The sequence below is a fragment of the Nelusetta ayraudi genome, unplaced genomic scaffold (genome assembly GCF_046127955.1).
Source record: "Nelusetta ayraudi isolate G7.1 ecotype Tasmania unplaced genomic scaffold, CSIRO-AGI_Nayr_v1 ptg000011l, whole genome shotgun sequence".
In the NCBI taxonomy this organism is placed as follows: domain Eukaryota; kingdom Metazoa; phylum Chordata; class Actinopteri; order Tetraodontiformes; family Monacanthidae; genus Nelusetta; species Nelusetta ayraudi.
In genome coordinates, this window is record NW_027466061.1 from 5,360,100 (window position 1) to 5,383,192 (window position 23,093).

At 43.9% G+C, this 23,093-nt stretch overlaps 1 protein-coding gene across 2 annotated transcripts in view; it reads right to left on the reverse strand.

Annotated features, from left to right (window-relative positions):
• gabra3 (gamma-aminobutyric acid type A receptor subunit alpha3) overlaps nt 1–23,093 on the reverse strand; it is a 95,437-nt gene that overhangs the window by 53,642 nt on the left and 18,702 nt on the right. For both annotated transcript variants that reach the window (XM_076020270.1, XM_076020269.1), the window contains exon 2: nt 12,323–12,429. In XM_076020270.1, the coding sequence (XP_075876385.1) occupies nt 12,323–12,429 (107 nt within the window). The remainder of the gene's footprint in view (nt 1–12,322; nt 12,430–23,093) is intronic.

A 23,093-nucleotide genomic window follows, 5' to 3' on the forward strand; every position in this document is an offset into this window, starting at 1 on the left:
TTGCTTTAGTCTGCATCCTGCAAAGGACATACCACATTTTGGCCAGATCAGCATGTACTGCCAGTGTGTAGGTGTTTTCGAGCGCATCCAAATTAAGTATGCATGGGATGTCTCCCGTCCAATTACACTGAACACTGGCATGCCAGGTGGAATCTTTCCTAGATCTCTTGGATGTAGCTCTTGTGTCCTTCTGATAAAGAGCCCATAGAAAGCCTTTGGAAAGGGGAAGCAAAACTTGGAGGGTGATTGGATGAACCAAGTGGAAGAAAGAGATTTCTTTTAAATTGTTAGTTTTTTTTTAATCTGTGAGACAATGCAGAAAATATTTTCTTGGTTTGATGTAAAAGTTGATCCATAGTCCAATATGTTCTTTGCCTTGAGAAGTTGTTATGCTGCACCTGCTGACCAGATCCCACCCCTTTATCATTGCACCTAGTCAGTCAACTAACTTAATCAAGGATGCATGCTTAACTGCATGGATGGAAAATGTGAGCTCCACTCAGAAATGCCTCACCAAGGAATTGGGTATCTCTGTCTTTTGGTGCAAAATTGAGCATTATCTTCTGTTATCAACCAGTGGCTACCGACCATGGATGGTGGTGTTTCACAAAACTCTTGTCATATTCGGTTGAGAGCTAAGAACAGAACAGGTCCCCTGACAAAAGTCAGCATCTGTCCTGGCCTGTGTTCTTTTTTAGAGTGAAAAAACGTCTTCTACTTCTGATAAAACAGCCACTCCTGCAGCACTCATGCTAATCTGTGTACTAGCCGTTATTTACAACACATACTGCAGTCATTTCCTCTTCCAGGTCTTCTTAACATAGATTGCAGCAGCCACGTCTTGTTTTCACCATGACATAATCTGCCTTTAATCTTGTGCCTCTTTTTCTGTAAAGGAAGCCGATTGGTTATGCAACCATTTAAAATCTCGGGTGATGGAGTACACTTTCTACGGTAGGTTGGCAGGATAGGTTAGTGAGATTTTAGGAAATCTGTGGAATCCTGCTGCCGTGAAAGGTTATAGCAAATTGACTTGGAAAAATCTCAGCAGCTTTTACTACCCTGCTCTTCTACCATCCATTTTTACAGTCGGACTTCCTGTGACCCCTTACTGTGAAGACCCAAGCTTTCTCCCTCCTTTAGAACACTCTCTGCGCTTTTCCCCTGTTGGGCATGTCTGGCACATTTGTTCAAGCGGGCGTCTGAGTGACATTTTTAGCAAACAATCAATCCCAGCTGGCAACGATTTGTGCCAATTTCGTTTGTGTGCTGACTGGGAAGACGGAGCCAAGAACTTTCTACCTATTCTATTGATCTGAGAAGCCAAACTGTCATGTGGTTCCAGAGCGTTTGAATTGGCCGGAGGACTATTATCGTTTGAGATCACAATACCTTAACTCTGAATGGCAGCCATGTCCTCTGTTTACCGAATCTTGAAAGTGTGGACTATTGATCCCCAAACAATAGACAACTGGACAACTGTGCTCAAAGGATATGGTGGTAACATCAAACTGCTACTGCAGACCAAGCGTGCGTTCCAAACCCATTTTACATGAAAGCAGCTAGAAAAATGATGGCATGTGGACAGAAGTCAGTCATCTCAAATTCAGTTGAAGCAATGCATAGCAGTGTTTATTCAGATTCCTTTCTATTTTCCAGTGGCCACACATTAAGATTTGAGCTACACTATGCCTCGTGCGCTTAAATCCTTCCGAAATCACAATCTCTGTGTGTTTTGGCAAAACTGGCATTGTCATGAAGAACACAACTCCTTAGTGCTCTCTTTCTCATTCAGCGCACGCAACTTGCGCTCCTCCCGCACAGTCTCAATTCCCTGGCTCATTGCTGTAAAAGCTCCTGCCTTACTTGATCTTGGATTTTTAACAGTTTTCTCCTCTCTTGTTGTCCTTGATCCAAAACTAGCTCTAATTCATTTACCATCAAAGCAAGGTCAGGGTGAGGGCAAAGGGAAAATGCATTTGTTGTGTCTTCGTGTCTCTGTTTGGCTGACTTTTTTTTTTTTTTTAATGAATTTCAAGCTGAACCTGGAGAACTGCTGCTAGCATTGTTGCGGTTGATTATTATTATTATTGTTATTATTATCAGTATATTATTATTATTAATAATAAGTCTCCAGTAGGAGAAATTAGGCTTCGAGATGGGGGACACTGTGACAATAATGCTCTAGCCATACTACAAACATAAAAAAATTCAAAGAAAAACAAACAAACAATAATTCAACCTATTGCACAGAGGTCTATAATTGAATTATTGCCCGACACAGATTATTACAGATACTACACAAAACAAAAAGCAGCTGCTGCCAGGAGGTTCATCTCTCTCTATTTATTAGTTTGATTGACAGCAGGACTAATGAGAATTTAGACCTGTTCAGTTTCACAGCTAAGCAGCCTGGACCTAGTTGTAAACTAAACAGGCTTACATTCTCATTAGTCCCACTGTCAATCAAACTATATGTTATTATTATTAATACATTTACTTAGAAATAAAGCCGTGCAGTGTGATACCTATTGCACATCACAACACCATCCCTGGAGCATCGGGAAATTATCTCAGATAGATACAATCTGATCCCCGCGATAGCAGCTCTTGTGACATCAACCCGCATTCTCAGGCGTCTTCGGCAGGAAGCCGGGCCCAGCGTGTTATGGGGCCCTCGTATCTACACAGATTAGGGAGGCGTGATTACCTGCACCAGCAGCAGTGAAGAGATCATCTCCAATCGTAAGCGAGCTGCATAACACTGTGTGGTCTGCAGTGTTCTGCGACTGTAGAGCTGGTTATTTTTCATAGAGGAAGACAGGACCAGCGGATGGGTTCATGGTGAGTAAGTTCCCATAACGCGGCGGGAGAGGCAGATTAAAAACGACTCGGGAGGAGACGATCCCAGGCCTGACATTTCTCCTTTATTTGATTCAAGATCTCATAACGGTTTTCCAAAAGAATACAGCTTCGCTGCGGCGTCTAGGAGGGCCAATATAGGCCACCGTCCAATACATCAAGCGGGGCCGTGTTGTCCTCCCTGTCATGGACCGAAAACCCATAAATCCTGCCGACACTTTGCGCATACTTACCCCATTTCGCCCAAATTGCCTTGATTTAGTGATCCTTAAACCACAGGTAGATGGCACATACAGGCGTGTTTGGCGGGGTTTTACAGCCAACATATGGAGCTCCATCTGTCAGGGCCATGCTATGTCCTTGTGTGCGCCTGGAACAAGAGGCTGAAAATATTGGAGCTCTTTCTCATTACCCGTATCCTTGACATGAGCCTTATCCCTCCATCGCTTCCCATTTCTGTAACACATGCTCGCTCGCCTCATCTCTGATCGCCCGGGCTCCCGTCAGCTTCATTTCCCTGCCTCCATTTCCTTTCTTTCTGCCGACGCCAGCAGAAAAAATAGCTGTTTCAGAGCGATCAGGGGGTCTAAATGTTACTCATTCTCTCGAAGTGGTGCATATTTCTAGCAGATAAGGTCTGGTGGGTGTGGTTTTTTTTTTGGATTTGTAAGTGCACCCCATCGCGGTAAACATTATGGGTGCACAATATCATGTTGCCAGAGATTTCCTCACTATAAAAGCCAGTCTGCACTGACGCGTGGTTCAGTTGCAGCGGTTTAGGCAGCTGACCACCACACTGCAACGCAAAGGACACTCATGTGACCTCTGGAATCAGAAAAAGATAAAATCCACCAAGTCTGAAAAGAGAGCTTTGTGAATATTCTCGGCTAAAAGAGCATTGCAATATTTGTAAAAATAAATGAATAATAATAATAATAATAATAAAAAAAAAAATACATCTAAGAAGCTGAGGACTTACAAACTGATAATGGCAATTCAAAAAACAACAAAAAATAACAGCTGTCAACATGCAAAAAAATAAAATGCATTTAACAAGTGTGGATTTATCTCTGCAAGTCACAGCATAGACCCTGCAGTATAACGAGGGATTACCGAGCTTTTTGAAATAAATACTACTACCCCAAGGCTTAATGGCTGCAAAGATGGGGGAAAGTCGTTTCCATCTAAAGTCTTGATTTAAAATCGTAATAATACGAGTTAAACTACACTGGGGATCTTTTCAAGGAGTCAGAGCTATGATGATTACTGGGAGGACTGCAGAGGCTAAACTGTCACTCTTTAACTTTCCTTTTTTAAAGTCCATTTTAATGGCATTTAATCAAATAATTATTAATAACTCATTGCAGAGCCAAATCAGTGACATACGATGCCTTGATATCGTCTGCAAAACGATTGATCTCCCATGATTCAGCACTAAGTTATCAGGCTGGGTCGGGTTTGCTTGGAAATCTCCTTAAGCTGCGGCAGCTTAAAACTGGCTTTGAGTTTTGAATCTGTTGCTGCTCTGTGTTTTCAGAATGTCCTGTCTCTGCTCACTGCTGTACTTTCTAAACAGAAGTGTTGAAGCCATCTGTTGGACCTTTCCTCAGCTTCTAACATACCAACACCAAGAGCAAAAAAATAACCACGTTGCTGCTGGCAGTCTTTTTGCAGCGACACACAGGCATCTGTTCTGTCACTGTGAGGTCAGTTCAAGATGTCACGCTGTTCCTTTTTCTTTTCTTCCATCGTGTCCTCATACGTTCGATGCTGTGGCGTGTCGGTGCATAAACAACCGTGGTAATCGATGAGTCTTCCTACTGGGCAGTGAATGCTGTGTTTCTCCTGGTGTCAGCATGTCTGGGTGGCGACATATACATTGCACATTCTATGAGTTTACTCACACAAGAGGAACTCTCACACTTTGAGCACCTCTTCTGGTGACAGAGGCATAAAGTCAGGCAGATTATGTGGTAAATCATCTAAAAAAAAATTATGCAAGACCTTTATGTTGGTTTTGAAGATGATTGATTGGGTTTTAAGACATGCATTCACCAATTAATGGGCCGGGGCCACTCTGGCACAACGCCAACAGACTCCCAGACTTTATGTCTGGGCGTCATTTTCTGTCCACACTGGAGTTTAAATGCCAAATCTGGCTGTACTCTCCAAAACATGGATGAATGTTTCTGCCACTGGTTTCAAGGTATGACAGTCGGATTAAAACAAATCCTGCTTCATTTAGCAGGATTTCCTTTTTCACTTAAGTGTGAAAAGAATAAAATAGATTAGGATATTTATTGATCTGCTCCCTTGATGTGATAGCGAGTGGATTGTTTTCCAAGAGACCTTGTGGAAGATGTTTGTATTTTATTCAGAAAATATGCTTTATTTTATGCCTTGCTATATGTTTTTTTCTACCCTTTGCTTTTGATGGTACAAATTAGTGTTCTGTTTTTAATATAAAGACAAGCAAGGTAATTCGAGCGAAACATCGAGCGCCTAAAGAAACAGACAATATGAATATTTTTGCATATTTTGTCAAAGTTGTATAAAAAATGTATAAAAAAAGTACACATACAAGTGTGCTTTTTCCAACCATCTGCCACAAAAAGAGTGGTGAGCATGATGTTGCTCCTGATGCCATCTGACTAATGTGCCCATTATTTTGGCCGCAACAGGCTGTCTGACCCGAGCCGCTCTTGTTTAATTTAGAACATTCTGGAATCTCAACATAGCTTTGCTGTAAAAACGTAGAGCCACTTTTCTTTCTTTGTCACAACACAGACACTGTAAACTAAAGATCTTGGGGCCAACTTCACTGAAATACAAATACTACCGCAGCTTGTCAGACCACTAAATGTTCTTAATTTAATGCATAAGATTCTGTCGGGGTTATCTTGATAACATAAATGAATTTCCGGGAGATTCTATCTTGAGTTGCTGCAGGAGTCAAGAAATAGTCTTTCCCCAAAATCCAATTAAACTAACATTCTAACACCTCGGTCAAAAGAATTTGCAATACCATCCTCAAAAATCATGCTTTTCTTATTTGTCAGCTGCTCATTTTCTCATTTGCCTCGTAGCAAAATTGAGTTTCTTATTCTTATCTATCCTTCAGAACAGTTTTGACCAACAACATAATTCATTTATTCATTTTAAAGGGAAAAAATGCTCACCTGGTCTGAATATAGCAGAAATTTGACATGTAATTTCAATGATTTAAACCCAAACACTTCACTATACTTCAGTGAGATTTATTGTAACTGTCTTAAGCTAAGAGGAAGAAAAAAAAGCCATTGCAAACCCTTCGCTCACCCTACTCCCAGTTTTTGCATCATTTCCCACGAGACAGATAGGTGGAGGGGTTTTAATCTGTATCGAACAGGCTGTTTATCCACAGCGTTGCCTCAGACACAGTCAACTTGTGAGGGAGTCGGGGGCGGATGTTGCTGGTGGCTGGGGATATGGGATGTTCTGCAGCGACTGTGTTTGGCACACAGTGCTCCGTTAGAAAGCTGTTAGCTCCAACTCCTCAATCAAGTCAGCTGATGCTGAAATACCAGAGTCAACCAGAAAATCATCCAAAGGCCTTTTTTCCCCCACTTCCCCCAGGAGACCTACAAGTTTGCCGCATTTGTGTTTTTCTCCAGCAGCGACTGGTCTGTCTGTAGTGTGCAGACACCTTCTGGGAAATCCAATCAAGGTTGAGTTTGATTCATGCCTGCTGGCGTTGTCCACTAATTGGTCACTTTGAAGATCTTGGGCCAGATGCTCACTATATCAATAGGAAATTGACTGAAACTCGGAAGCAATTAGGAAGCTGATCGATTACATTTTAAAAGAATTTTGGCGGCTCATGGTGAAAAGCAAGTTTTTTAAATGTAGGACATTGGAAAAAATACTTATGTATTGACTGTCTGACTTTTTTTTTTCTTCTAAATTCTGAATTGTGCTGAAAGGTTCAACTGGGAATACCAGATACAAGGCATTTGGGCCACCAACAATCTAAGTCTGAAACCTCTCCCACTCATCCTCTCATAGTATTCAGTCAGGGTCAGATCATGAAAAGTCAGAATATGAACAGAGCGAGATGGGTCCTCTGGGAGGGGTTTCATTTACATGAAAGGTAAAGTGCTCTTTTCAATTGTTACGGACAGGCCCAGATGAACATCACAAATACATCCCATTGAAATACAAATAATTTGATCTGGTGTGTCTGGTGACACAAGACGTATTAAAGAACCTAAACCCCCTTCAATCTAACCTTCTACTCACTTGGCACAGCGCAAACATTTTCTTATTTATGCCATTGCTATCCAGCCAATAAAACACAGTCCTCTCTATAAGAACGCTGCTCTTGCTTGTCACCAAATCCTATTTTGTAACCTGTCAAGCCAGATGGAATGTTTCCCACATCTGTTGGATCCAAATCACATGCCCATCAAGGAAAGAGCTGATTAGTTATGTTTGGAAACTGCTGGATGATTGTATAAACCACCTGCCAGTCAAATTAAGATGAGACCAATGAGATGCCATCCCTGTTAGTGGAATTAGTTTATAACAGTTGGCTGGGACTAATGCCTTTGCTGATTGGTCCAGTTACATTCCAGCCATCTGAAAACATATGTAATAGATTTTTTTTATCAAGATGGATCCACTAGAGTTGATGCTTGCTATGCACGCTGGCTCTTCGGCCCTCTGAGGTTTGTGTAGCTGCAGTGCTTGAAGTGGCCACTTGAGAGAACCGGATCAGCGCTGTCCTGATGAGATTTAAATGCTGCCCTTGTTTTGGCAAACATGAGGTCTTGTACAGGTTGAAGACCTTTAGCCTTTTATCTTAACAGCCTAATAAATAAATAAATACATACATATACAAAGTGAAATCCATGCCCACTCATGGACACACTTGCAGTAAGTGTGTCCATGCAATTGCTTAAGGCAAAGATTAATATGACAGAAAGTTGGCTGGCCTTGCTGCCTCACATCCACTGACTAAAATTGAAAAGGATAGTTGAGCTCACTGTGACCTTCAGGACAAAAAAAAAGTTTGATGTGCCGACTTTACTAAAAGTCCCACTTAAAATGAATGACAAGAACTGTAAAGTTAATTATGCGTGCTTGGAATTAAAATTAGCATTAAGCTAATGATGTTAATTTTCTCTTCTGTTAATATGATTATGCTTTTTTTCCCCTACACTCATTTTTCTGAACAAAAGGGGAAAAAAAGCAAAGCATAATTAAATTTTGCATGGGTGGACATATTGACACAGATAATTGCTAATAAACATAACTCACAGCGGGTCAACCTTTGTATGTCTTCTCTTTTTGTGTCCACAATGAAACTGTTGGTCTGGTCATTCAATCAGCAAAGTGGCCCAGCCATGAATATATTACCCTTGGCTAGACTCCCGACACATTAACCTTGACGACGCCACTGAAACAGAATGTTATCTGTTGACCAGGTCACATCTCAAAGTGATGCCCCTCTTTGCTCTGCTGTGAATAATTCATGCTGGATTGAGGGGTGAGAATGTGAGCAAAGGCCGGCCAACTTCAGAGCCAATCCATAGGCTAAGTGTACATATAGCTGCTCATCCTTATAGCTATTGATTATGTGCCGTGTTGGCGGGCAGCTTGGTAATAGATCACAAACAAAACAGACAACAAGACGGCCCCGGTGTCCGCGCTTGTTAAGAGTTGACTGTCGGCGGGGGGAGGTCAGACCATTGAGCTCATGAATAAAAAATCCCTCCGCCAGATGAAAATAAAGGCATCCCCCACTTGGTTGCATGTAATACACGTACGCATGGCAATAATGACTTCGTCAGGCCTGTCTTTTAGCTGTGCGGTCAACTGAGAAAGTTTTGGTGATGCGCGGAATAACAGACCCTTACACTATATGAGGGATTTGTCTGTTACACCTTAATCCATTAGGAAAGTCTCCTGCCTCAACTGTGGCAAAGCCGATTTGGAACCTGGTGATAGCATCAGCAGGCATCAGGGGGTGGCAGTTCTCAGAGAGAAGCGGCTCTGCTGATACGCACACACATACAGTGAACGCGTGTGCCGATATTTGGGGGATTATTTCAGAACTCTGGCAACGTGAACTCTGATGGCCAATTAGTATTAACTCACTACGAAGATATGACGTTGAGAGGCAATTCCTTTTTTCCCTCCCAGCCTCTCAGGTTTGAGTTTTCTCAAGAGGTACAAATAATGGAGCCGTCCCAGGCCAGTCATTGTGCAAGTCAGACTGATTGGAATGTGTTAAAAAAAAAAGGGCCACTATGCAAGGGCTTTGACTATGTGCTCTACATCGTTTCTTAAGTAAATCCAGAAAGATTAACATTTGGGAAAATCCTCATCACGTGCTGTGTTCATGCATAATGAATTGTGTTGGCTGCTTGGAACCTGCTGGAAAGTGTGTCACCACAATCTTCTATCCCTCAGCATGTCAACACTTCAACATTTCTATTATTTATCTCCTGTGCATCAACCCTAATGATATTCCATATATTTACTTATTCACTTCTGAATACTAATGCAATAATAAAAAAAAAAAATGGCCCTTGCCGCATGACCAAAAAAAACTTCAGAGGAATGTCGTTCGTGCTTCTGCCTTATTCATTTTTGATGCTTTGAGGTCAGAGGCTGCGTGCACTGTGACTGGTTTAACTTTTCTGTTTTGCCATACGTTTTACCATGCCATAAAATGTCACACCAATATCCAAAATGATAAAAATGACAAAGTGCTTACATTTTGCATTGGAAAGGTCATCTTTGCTGCGACATTGTCTGTCTCCACCCAACAGACATGGCTTGACTGCAGCCAGGAGGCGTAAATGCTGGAGGTGCATTCTGGTTCATGCATAGAAAAGCGATGAGGAATTGAGTTGGTGATGCTTTTACGAAAAAACTTGAATGAAAACTTTTGGCTCGCTTATTTGTTAACTCCACTCACAGTATTATGAGATTTTTTTTTGGCTTGGACCTGTTTATTTCCTCAAACTGGCAACGGTAACACCCTGATGACTGAGCTGTTGGCAGTTCCCATGCAAAGTGATCCAGTGTGCGCACAACACGTACCGTCATTTTTGGAATATAATCTGTTGGCAACTTGTCATTAATAGCGTCTTTGTAAGTACATCTTATTTCAATGATTTAACTCCGTTTGAGGTCAAGATAAGGACCCAGTGTTGCATGTCATGGCAAACCCTATACGTAGACGCATGCTTGTTAAGAATGAGCAATAGGATTGGGGGTAGGTGGAATGCAGGGGCATATCAATAATCATGATGTTCATGTCTAAATGGCCGTCCCGATATCCAAAGATCCAATGCAATTATTTGTGGCAGCGAACCGTTATGCATCTTTGATTGCTACAAAGCAATTCCATAATCAATCTTCAGACACTTGGTCGCGCATTCCTCTCCGACGTAACAGCAGCAGAGGCAGGGAGAAATGCCCACGAGTGATCACATTGTGTTATACTTGTGGCATGGTAGCATGAGAGTGTGCTGCACTGTTTCTGCTTCTGGATAAAAGAAACTAGATTCTAAATGTGTCAAGGTACACGTAGCCTCCTTTTTCATGCAGTCAGTGACCCATCAGCTTGCTGAAAGAGGCGCAAGACAGAGTGAGTGGAGAGTGAACAGCAGCTTTGAAAAGAAAGAAGACCAGGAAGATTGCTGAAGACAGTGTGGACACTGCTATTGCCCCCTTTTTATCAGAAGAGAAGAAGTAGCTTTTTCCTAGGACAGGAATGGCATGAAAATAACACTGGAGGCTGTTGTGCTTTCCATCTAACTGGCTATGCCAAGACTTCCATGGGGCACTACCACACAGCTGATGTCATCCTGTGCACCAATAGGAGGCATTGGCTTACTTGACAGATCTGATAGGTCCATTTGAATGTCCTTGGTAGAGGGTTTAGCCAATCCCCTTGTCTTTTCCAACATGCTTTGTTTCCCGATAGATACATTCAATAAATCCGCAGGGATTAGGAGAAGTTTCCCCGGGCGCGACTGCTTAACGTAGATGACTCAGCACTGTAATGTATTCAGTTGCAAGGTGCTGAAGTCTCTGCGCGACAGTATTGTTCAGCATTGTTATGCTGGAACGGCAGAAGAGTTTTCCGCTAAAGGATCCAACCCAACTGTGGAGCAGTGTCCAGGCCAGCGGAAATTGGGATTATTAGATTATGCAAGGGTGTCAACAGCAACTTCTGTGCTGGGTAGAGGAGGTGGAGCTCAAACATCATGTCCTTGAGTTGAGCCACCTGCAGCAAGGCCGGGGTGCATTCTCGTATGTATGTTCTGCTAGGATTGGCCTCCGCCTTCCCGTGGTTATACATTTTTTCTTGGATATATGCAATTACAAGCGCTGTGTGCTCCTTATAAGCGAGGAAAGCCAAGTGGCACAATGACAAAGCAAACTGGGCTAATCCCTGTCACACTTTTCTGGTTTCTTTCCCCTGCCCGCTGCTGTCTTCCAGCTTTAGTGAGCCCTTCCCTGGCGTGCAAAATCTTAAAGTGATTTCGGCTAGAATGCGTCCCCCCCACATCTCCCACATCCCCACTGCCATACCATAACATCCCACCTTATGGACAACGCTAACATGGGTGGCAGCCTGTCCAATATTTCCCCTTTGAAACGACAAGGGGTGCGATTTGAATCCTGGAACTGGTCCTGCTCTTGTGCCACGCGAACTGGAACATGTTCGGGATGCGGGAGCCAAAATGCCTCAGATGGGGAATTATGAATTATAAATGCGATGTAACTGAATTACCTAATCTTGGAATTGAAGAGCAGTGCAGCGGAGACCACTGATCACATTTAAAATTAAGCGCTCCACTTCACTCTAATCTACTCTTGGCTTCCCTCCACAATGTGCAGATTTCAGTTGGGCTTCATTGGCAACTCCAGATTGTCCATAGGTGTGAATGTAAGTGTGGATACCTGTTTGTGTTTCTGCAATAAAGTGCCAACTTATTCCATGTATACTAGAATAGGATTCAGTCCCTTCGCTGTCCATAGCGCATGAAGCCAGCACAAACACTGTTACTACTTATCTATAACTGTCCAGAGACTGATTGAAGATCCTCTTTATCAGTTTAAGGATGTTGCAGGTAGTGTTGTTTGTTTTTACCCGGACAATTATAGAGGTTTTTGTTATTGCGTTTGAACTCCCATCCAAGAGCCTCTCGCTGTTTAATACTGAACAAAGTTTTTCTCCGCTCATAATAACGATTTATATTGTTCCTAATGGCGTTGCTCAGATTACCACGCCTGCTGCGGCAGGGAAACTTGATTAAATACAGGTATTATACAAAACAGCTCGCCGGGAAATAAACAAGAGTCTGGAGGGAATGAAATGTTTAGAGCAGGGGAGAAGAAGACGGAGGAAAATATGGATCCGAGGCGGATCTGAGGGCTGAGATACAGCCTGCTGTCGTACCTGGCTTCAGGGAGGAGGGTGAGGAGCAGGAGGATGAAGGCCAGGGCCGAGTGGAGGGATTTAGGGTTCCAGCGCACAGCCGCCATATCAGCTTGACCTGCAGGAACCTGTGAAGACCAAAGTGGAGGGTGAGGAGCTGAAACACTGTTTAAACAACAAACTAATTTCACCGCATTATGTTGTAAAAGCACAATAAACGCTGCACATCCACAGCGCCCACTACTGAAATATGAACTGGACTCTGAGCAAATTAGGATCGGGTGTACATGACACAACCACCATTATTTAGTGGGAAATGCCAAATGATCAACTCGGTAGATTAAACTGTAAGCGAGAGGTTCTTCTGTTTTGATTAGGTTATACTGTTGTGTTGCTATAGAATTAAGGCCACCACTTAAACGGAGCAGGGTGTCTTTAATATTGAGCGCTGTCAGTTGATGATTAAAGGGGGGAGGTGCCAACAGTTCCAATGGTAGCAGATGGGATTTGTCCACATCACTGGTCGTCTGTCCAGTAAGCAAGAACACGCAGAGGGAGCGTGATGTCACTTCCTACTCTAGATTTCATGGCACCACTGGTTGCACACATTACACGACTTCCAATGATCAAGAAATGCAATTTTCAATCTATCTTCAGGGATGGTGCATCTATTTCTCTTTCTCGCTCCCTATCCTCCCTCAGTGCGGTCATGGCCTGCATATCGTTAATACATTAAAATATAATAAGACCACTCGACAGGTACTTCCTGAACCTACCTGTGTGATTCACACTGTCGAGTCTCAAGCTCTACCTTTGAGAACAAATCTGTCAGCCATTATAAAGACACTCAGACACATCGCTTGGCATTATGGCCAGACAGGCCATAAATTAGACGCTAAAATAAATGTTCAGCATTCAACTCTTGATTTATATCATTTATGACTCAAACAGGTACGCTGACACATTTACAGCCAAACACGGTCATAATGTAAGGCTTGATTAGCATGCGATGTGAATCAAAGTGTGTGTAAAAAACAAAAACAAAACACATTTACGAGCACGGTGTAAAAATGAGCGACGCATTGCTCTTGCCATTAAAGGAGCATTGAAAACTGTTGTGGGAAACCGATCGGAAAGTTTAACGAGCCGCCGGGACAGGGTGCACGCATGAGGGGGCGCGCGTCTAGCTGGTGTCCCCTCTCGCTTCCCCCGGCGGTGGCGGCGGCAGAGCAGTGGGCTTCCATAGTTTTCCAGACAATAATTAGCGCAGGTAATGATATCTGTCCACGCTGTCTGCCACACCTGTCTGTGTGAGAATCGCTCTTCCCCCCTCAGAGTCTGCGGCTGCTGGTCCAACACACACACACACACACACACACACACACACACACACACACACACACACACACACACACACACACTGGTAACGGATACCTGATTCAGAATCAGCATCCACATTAATCTCAATCTGGACACCACATTAGATACACGTCGTTTTTCATTCTGCTTATTATTTGGAGTCTCAGGTAGGACGGTCTGTTTGTTTTTTGTGCTCTGCTGCATTTAATTAGTGTTTAATTGGACATGCACAGCGTGATATTCTGGGTGCTCCCTTACTTTTGACTCTCCTCCTCCTTAAACTCTCACTTCCATCCGTGCCCATACTGTGTACACAATTGCAAACTTATACATCACCACTATATCACAGATGCAAAGTTCAATAATTAAACCTTCCTCAGACTGCACTGAAATATTAAACGGCCAACCTAAATATTCCAGAAGAAAATGAAATCTACTCTACCTCAGTACGATTACACCCTCCCGTTCATTTATTAATAGGCATTTATTGTGAGGTTGCTCACATGCGCCCAGCCCCCCGGTAATCACGGGAAGACTGAGTGGCTTACAAGCCTTCTTGACTTTTGATTGGTGCGATATCTAAACCTGCGCTAATGCGGCACACGGAGAAAAAAAACCCTCTCGGAATAAACAAATCACAAAGCATCGGCGTAGTCTCCCTCAGCCGGCGTGATAATTATTGGTAATTATTTCAGCATAGCTGCAGGCTGGCACTTTACAGAGAGACTGAATGACCTCTCATCCAAAATGCATGCGCTCAGGAGCTGGCGAGCCGGCCTCTGACTGCAGCCTGCAACTGGGAGGAACGAGGAGGAGAAGGGAAGCCTCGTGAGCCGGTCGTCTGCTGCTGCTGCACGGCCACTCAGACAGAGGCTCGGGTAGGGAAAAAAAGGGTCTTTCATTGTGGTTTGCTTGGATTCATCCCTTTCTTCAGTGCCACAATGCAGAGGGGAGATCAAAAGCTTTTTTTTTTTTTTTTTTGAAGGAGAATGGGGGTGGGTCGGCTCTGTCTTTGTGACAGTAGAGCAGTGATCAGCACAGGGGGAGTGAGGGACAAATGGACTGACGGATAGGTGGATGGATGGATAGATAGATTTCGGAAGGTGCTAAAATACTGGTGCTGTGCACTAATAATGCTGGGATAAGGATCCGCGCTTCGCCGGCGACGGGCTCTGAGGGGAAGCCACTGCTACGGAGTTCTTTGTATCGATTGCAGCTGAGCCCAAAGTAAAGATCTAATAAGTCGCCCAACTGGCAGCGAGGCCTCTGAGCCGCGGACGATATTAGCTGCATTCCCAATCCACGCTTGCCATTGCTTGCCATCGTGAGGGTGCGTTTTTGCACAACCTGTTTTGGCGAGTTACGCAAAAATGTGCAATAATGGATGCCCTGCGCCCTCATTGAACGCCACGTTGGTGATGTAGCGCTCAAAAACCTCTCGCTGCTACTTTGGGAACGGCAGCAGGGGAAGAGAAACCAGCTGGTGCTTTGCATGAAACGGCAACTATGTTTACGTATCCTGCTGTCGGGGACTCTCACCGGCCTCTTTATTAGGAACTCCTGGCAAGTACTGGGTGCATCACAAAGTGGGCGTTGATGTTGCGTTGATTGTGATAAATAACATATCTACTGCAGAACATCCTTTACAATTACACGTGCAGTCAGTTTCTTGACAAGTTGTACATTTTCTTAGCTGATGTCGTCGCTTGAATGCAAAACGGCAGCCTGACGACTTGATGTTGATGTTCATTCCAACGAAGCATTTTGTCTTGGTGGACATTCTTCAGGGAGCGAGGCTCATCCACGTCAAAAAACAAATCGTCGCATGTCTGCGTGAGATTTAAATGGCACCGGATAAGTTCAGATATATCGGTGTGGCAACTGAGATAACATGAAAAACGTCAACAAGAAAAATGCACACGCGAGCAGTTATGTTGCACTGAACGATCGGCGGCGACGCTCATTGATGGCGGCAATAATTTAGTGCAATTTCTTTCTCACGAATGGATAAAACATGTTGACAATTCTAATCAATGTGCTTGCAGGGGATTTAGAAAAGAGTTCATAGAAATCGACCCTGTGCCTCATGAATGCAAGAACCATGAGCTGTTATTGATGTGAGGGTGTTCACAGTCACTGTTATTAACCTAGGACTGGGTGTCCTTGGTGCCATAAATAAAGCCCACATCCGTCCGTTCCTGCTCTCCACTGCGCTGTCCTTCAGCTGAACGCGGCGCCATTCCGTTCTCGGGAAACACAGTGACGTCGGTGACTGCGGTGGCTCCTCTCAACAGGCAGGAGGAACTGAGGTCCCCTTTACACGGATTCAGCCTCTGACACGCAAGTAGGCAAATTGTCAACACAGCCAATTAAACCAAAGACGGTTCATGCAAATGAGTCGAAACGTTATTTTTGGGCGGCAAAAGAAAAAAAAGAAATAAATCAGCCCTCATCGCTCTCTCTCTCTCTCTCCCTATCTCTCAACTCTTTCATCAAATGTCAGGCTCAAGGGCAGCCGAACTCCCAGACTGTGTCGAATTAAGCCTGTCTCGTGTTGCCTGACAAGCGCATTTCAGCAGAACGGCAGACAGAGTTCATGCTTTCCGGCACCTGTACGCCTTCATCTCCCCTCCCACCCCCCTCATCTCCCTATACCTAGTGTACCTTTTCCAAACGTCTTTATGTTAACGCTGATTCTGGATGGTTTTACATTAAATGTTTTATGCTCCCCATAAAAAGGAACTGCGGGACCACCCCCTGGAGTCATAGCGATCATTTCCGTGTCTTCTAACGTCCGACCGCTAATTTCCACAATATATATATATGGCCTGCTATTTAAGTCGCTACCACTTGTGCCGTGATCATCTTCGGGTATGTGTCATCTTTAAGGGTCTGGAAGTTGTCGTGGACATAAATCATCAAAGAAAAGCACATTGATTCCTCGGCGCCTCGAGGCTCGCTCATAACCCGGTGCACTCTCATCCACCGGCAGTCATTACAGTGCTAGTTGAACGGGACGATGAGTTCTCATTATAAAAGGCGCGGGACAGATATTTTTACACCCATAGTGTGCTCAAAGAAAGGAAACAGCGGCGGCGACGACAATCGAGATCTAATTCTTCTAATTGGCCTAAAACCTTTTTCCATTGGGCCTCTGTTCCGTTTATCCAGCCCGCATCTCCACAGCACATCACCAATTAGAGCTCCGGTGAAAACGACAGCGTTCTCACAAGTGTCAACAAATCCGCTGAATGAGAAGGAGCCGTGGAAAGACTGGCTGCCGGCCCGCTGCCGTCTGCAGTTCCTCGCCTGATTTACCAATACCTGTCATGCAAATGAGGGGCTGAGCGGTCCCGGCGGCTCCGATTGCGCTTGAAACACAGAAAATGAAGGGAGCGGTAAAAGAGACATGGCGCCTTTGTTGGCAAATTAAAAATAGCTTGCCTAAGGTGACGGCAGAGCTCAAGCGCTCGCACGTCTTCTAACATTTCTTTGCAATTCCACTGTCACTTTTTCTTTTTCTTTTTCAAGGCGGCAAGAGCGAGCACATGCAGTGAGTAATGCAGTCACTTTTGACAGAATTTAGAAAAAAAGAGAGCGTGAGAGAGAGAGAGAGAGTGAGAGAGAGAGAGACCATAAATGCCTTTGATGCAATTTTGCTGAATAATGTGACTTGCCGACTGTGCAGAGTGATTTGTGGAACAATTAAGATAATAAGTAGTCAGATAATGAATGGCAGGGTCTTGTTTTCTCCCAGAGAGATGTCAGACGGGGACAATTTCATCACTTTGTCTCGAATTTGCGCAGTCGGACCATTGTTTATGAGTTGCTTGAAGTTTAAATTGAAATGTGTGGCTTAGCCCTGGTGCGTTAAATTAGCAGGATCGGTAGGAACATCCAGCGTCCCCAAAATCTGCAGACCTCATTAGCCAATAAATGCTGTGGACTGCAGTAATTGTTGAATTTAGGACACTGCTCTATAGCCGTGTAATCCGAGTGACTGTTCAACTAAAAATAGCCCTAAATCCTGTCACATTTGGTTTGATGTGATGGTCATGCACCGAGCATCTACCAGTGATCTCAGCCGTCTGTAATTTAACGTCAGCCAGAAGAATTTGAAATGGCAGCAAAGGTTTTCAATTCAAAAGTGAAAATGATTACTTCCTGTCATTTAAGCAACCGGGCTTTAATGATGCAGACAAATTTGTTCAATATTCCCATTTCAGTAGGGCTGGAAGAAATTTATGATAACCATAAGAAAGGATGAAGTTACTTGAACAAGTAACTTCACTCGTCAATCCGATGGCTGGTGGAAGAACCAAGCAACGATTATTCAGCTCATAATTAAAGGAGGAAATTCAGACTGTTGTTTTAATTAGTCAAGGTGAAACAAATGTCTAAGTAATTTGAATTGCTGGATCAAGGGCACTCAGATATTAATAACAAGGAACTGGCTTTCATTTTAAGATGAATTACAAAATCACATTAACTCAGAGTAAAAACAAGAAACTTAATAAAAAGCTAACCGCAACATCTATATGAAGGAACTTTTTTTTAAAAATTTTAATCCACTCAAAGCGAACCAGGTAGCAGCGACCACGTTCATATCTCCACGTCCAGGCTGTTGTCATCCTCGACTCAGCTGAGGGGTTTGTTTGAGGTCGCCTGCTTTCCCTAGCATGCAACTCACTCAGCTGTGGATTTAATGAGAAAGGACGTTTATTTTCTTCCGTCTGTTTTGGGGCACGAGCATTCATGCTATCATTAGCATGGCTCTGTCATTAGAACCATGTGATCAAAGCACCGCGCTGGCAGGCAAGAACAGTTTCCGCTGTGTACAGCACATCGCTATTAAGTTTAATAAAAAAAAAGAATAAAAAATAAAAAATAAATAAAAAAAGACGGAAAGAAATGTTTGTGTCAGTATGCACACAGGATAAGAGCACGGTGGACACATTAGGAGCCCCTGGCGCCGTTTTACGCAGCAGAAACGGGCTCCCACTTTCTGTGCCCAGATTCCTAACTAACGCCTGGCGTGAACATGATGTAAAGAGTGGCTGAGAGAAACAATAAAACCGGAGGATTAAATGGCCCAGCTGGCCCAGTTTGAACAATGTTGAATATATTTAATCCCCCCTGCATGCACCCTAAAGTGTCCTGATGAATGTTTCTATTATTTTGTAGAAGACATTTACAAAGTGTGCTGCATCTTTGTACACAAGGGTTTGGTACCTAATATGCAACAAACAAACCTGGATCAATGCATATTAAAAATATGCACTCGCCGGCCACTTTAGGTACACCTTAATGGTAACAGGCCCACAGTGGCGGGTGAGTGATATATACTGTATATGTGGTGCTTCAAAGTTGGAGGTGTCGTGACTTTAAACTTTCTATAGTCTCTGACCCCTGATGTCAATAATACACTTTCCTCCACTCCACTGCTGCTTACTGGATATTTTCTATTTTTGGGACCATTCTATGAGAGATGGTTGCGTGTGAAATTCCCAGTAGATCAGCAGTTATTGAACTAATCAGACCTCAGACCCATTTGCAACCAACAACCATGTCCACCAATGTTCAATATCACTGAAAGGGGCTCCAACAGTAATCAAGGTTTGTTTGGTCAAAAAAAAAAGACCTAGTTTGAGCTGTACAGGCCTTACAAAGCAAACACTTCTCCCAGGCTGTTTTGGCCCCCTTACCTGCTCCATCTGTGGCTCCGCCTTGGAACAGCTCACTCCTCTCTGATTGGCCATGGCTACTAGCTCCAAAATGTCTGTTGGGCCATTACTATGATAATCAAGTTGGCTCGTGACATAGAAAGCCTCCCAAAATCCCAAAGAATTGTTTCAGAGCAGTAACATGGAAGAGGCCATCCTGTCTAAAATGTTCATACTTGCTGTGTTAGTTGGCATGTCAGTAACAAAAAAGGAGGAGAAAATGAGTTTTGATAGTTTGATCCCCTTTAATCCTCTGTCTTCCCCACTCTGATGCTCGCTTTCAACTTCAGCAAGTCATCCTCACAACGTCTGAGTGTATTGAATTGCTGCCATGTGATTGGCTGATTAGCTATTTGTGCTAACATGCAAAATAAACTGGCAGGTTAGTGGATGTTGCACTCAGTATTTTCCAGTTCAAACCTGAACCTAAAACATGGAGGAATATTTGTAGCCACAAATAAAACTTCAAAATTAAAAACCAGAAAAATTACCCAGTGCCCCTTGCTGCTCGCGGGTACTGTGCGCACCACTGTTAATGTGGCCATTAGGCTTTGCCGCTGCCATGTGATCAATGCAGCGGGCTGCAAGGCGGAGCTGTTTCTGCTGCTGCACTGCGTGCTGCTATTAAGTTACAGCGGTGATAATTTGAAAAAATGTTTGTTCCGCAGCACAAACGTGTAATGAGAGTGCAGCGGATGCATTTACAGGCCAGGAGACAAACTCCGGGCTGCCGCATCCTCCGCCAAGATTCCTAACTAATGCCTGGTGTGGCTGCGCGTCGCTCGAGGTGCCGAAAGAAACAACAACAACAACAACAGGGGAATTAAATGGAGCCTCTGGCCCTGACGCTCCAGTTGAAACAAAGCTAAATATATTTAATTTCCCCTCAATTCAACCTGAAGTGCCCTGATGAATGTTCCTATTAGCGGAAAACTAAGCTCGGGACGGGAAAAAAAATAAAAATCTAATATTATACTGTCAGTTGTGCCAGGATCGACTTCAAGAGGCTGCTTGCCTTTGACTGCGTGTGTACGACTGTGCAGAACACCGCAGCAACTTCTATGAGCAAGTTGAAATTAATTAAAGAGTATACCAGATCCAGTTATTTTTACAGATTCTGACATTTCGCCCCACGTGCATAGATTTACCATGACAGTAAGAGGTTGGAAAAAAAACAGGAGTCTCGCTCCCAAAATGAGGCCAGAGTGGTTAAAAGTAAAACGCTGTCGCAGCCCCTAAACATGAGTGAGTTGATTTTTTTTTTCTTTTTTTTTCAGGGCAAACGCAAAACATTTTTTTTTTTGACTCTTTACCGCAGAGAAATAAAACACAAAGCCTCAGACTCGAATAAATGCGGCCTGGGCGGCGGAAGCGCGGCGGGTTTGACACTAAATGCAACTTGATGCTGGACAAGGTTCGGCTCTCAGCGGGGTTAGGCTTTTGTGGAGGCAGAGCTGCTGTGGCTGGGCCACAGAGGAGAGGGAAAACAATAGGGGCAACGGTGGCGAAATGCAGCTCACTGCGAGCACTGCAAGGTTTGAACCCCGCAATTTCTTTTGTTGCTGTTTCCCCCCTCTCAGAAATGGTGACCGCTTGCCGTGGACGGAGCAGCCTCTCTGTCCGTATAATGACTCCCCACCTCCGCTGTGTGTTCAGGTGAGTGCTGATTGCCTGATGGATCCTGCGCCCACCATCTGCCTGCTGCGCGCGGCCGATTTGGCCGACGGCCTGATTCAACATTACGCCGAGCGACCGGCGGCTCTCACCTGTAATGCGGCTAATGGCCGAGGTCTATAATGCTTACGCGGTAGGACGCGTTTTGCGCACACGACGGCAAGGCTGGCTTTTTTCTGCACTGCACATTGCTGAATCTACAGTATTGGATATCCATTTATCAAATGCGGAACGTCTATATTATAGTAATATGTGTTGCAGCTCTTTGAACAGTGTAGACAACCATGACCTTCACGGTAACAAAACAAGTCACTTTTTCATGCAGAGGTTGGTTGCACTTACATTTAGGTGTTAGAAGCAAAGCCAAAAACTTTTATTGGATGTTTGGCTTTATCTCGTTTTCCAACATGGCATTTCCAAAGCGGGTTTTTTTTTACATGATGCAGTAAACCTCTTTGGTTTAATATTCCACAGCTCTGGAATATGAGAAAGACCCTGTGTCGAAATTAACAAGCGCATAACATCATAGTTGCACACGGCCCCTTGCTGTTTTAATTAAAACTTTATTTAATTTACTTATCAATAATATGCACTCTGCAACCAGCTAACGATTTTTCAAAATCGTATTTACGTTTAATTTTACGTCAAACCTATGGAATTATCTCCCCCTTTCTGCTCCGCGCTGCACCGTGTATTGCTACTATAGGAGGAAAAGCTTAACGGCAAAGAAAACTCATTCATCTAGATCATTCGGGGCTGTTCCAGAAACAGGCGCTGAACAATAAACTCCAGCAGTGCTGCACATAGCCATGATTAAAAGAAGAAGGGTAAGGGTGAAAAAAAAAACTGGGATAAAAAAAAAAAAAAACGGTGAAAAGCAGCTGTTAGGCCGGGGACACGGTGTCTGCCTCGTAGGTGAAATCTGTCAGAGTTCATCAAGGATTCCTGGTGAGGAGCAATACCCTCTCCAGCACTCGGCACCTGTGCTCGTGTATTACCTCGGGCCTTTGTTGTGCTTTTTGCAGCGACGTGTCACCACAATTCGGAGCCCTTGCTGTCACTTCCTCACGTTGTGTTCGCGCCGAAAAGCGGCTGCGATTTCTGTTTACATCTCGGAATACGGCGGCGCTCGCACCGACGGCGCCGAGCAAAATGGGCCGCGGACGGTGCCGACAGCACACGACCAAGTTCTCCTCGAGCCCAAGTCGGGGGTGGAAAGCGCAACACGCAGGAACGGCATCGCAATGTTTAAAAAGAGGACAGCTCCGGGTTCTTTTTCATGCTAATGTAGTCTCAGCATCATTACTGTATAAACAGGGATGGGGTGGGGGGGGAGCGTAATATTATTAGCCGAGTTTCTGCAACAAAGAGCGGCCTTTGTATCCACGAGCGAGAAACAGAAAGAGGTCTCCCGCCGTGAGATATGAGGGAGAGCACAAATTTATTCACACATTTACATTCAAATTTATGTATAAATTAATTTGAGGTTTTCGAGTGGCTTTCTTAAAAAGAGAGCTTGTGAAACAAATATTTTTAAACGTTCTTTTATTTTTTTTACACATTTTTTCACAGGCAGGCATTTTGCCCGTCACCTATTGTGGGAAGGAGAGGGAGACATTATACACTTTGAATCTTACTGTTATTCAAAAATGATCTGAAACCCATATGTTAAAAAGAACAATGCCCACTCAAATTTGGAAAGATATAAACCCTCAAACATGAATTCTTCTTGTGCGCCATCAGTGTAGTCGGGGTGCAAGCATGAATGAAGATGTCAAAAAGTACATTGGTAAAAGGCTTAAGCGGGGAAGATGCCTTCAAAGCTGATAGCATTACATGGGGAGACAAAATTAATATCTCCACGCAGGCTCGACACGTCCTCTGCATCTCCTCAATGGATTATGATTACAGCTGGAACGGCGTCTTTGACCACTGGGGAACGATGGCACCAAATTGGCTTACAATGAGACGAGACGTGAGACGCGCAGAGGGGAAAAGGAAAAACAAACAATCCAGTGTGCAGACGAAACAACATT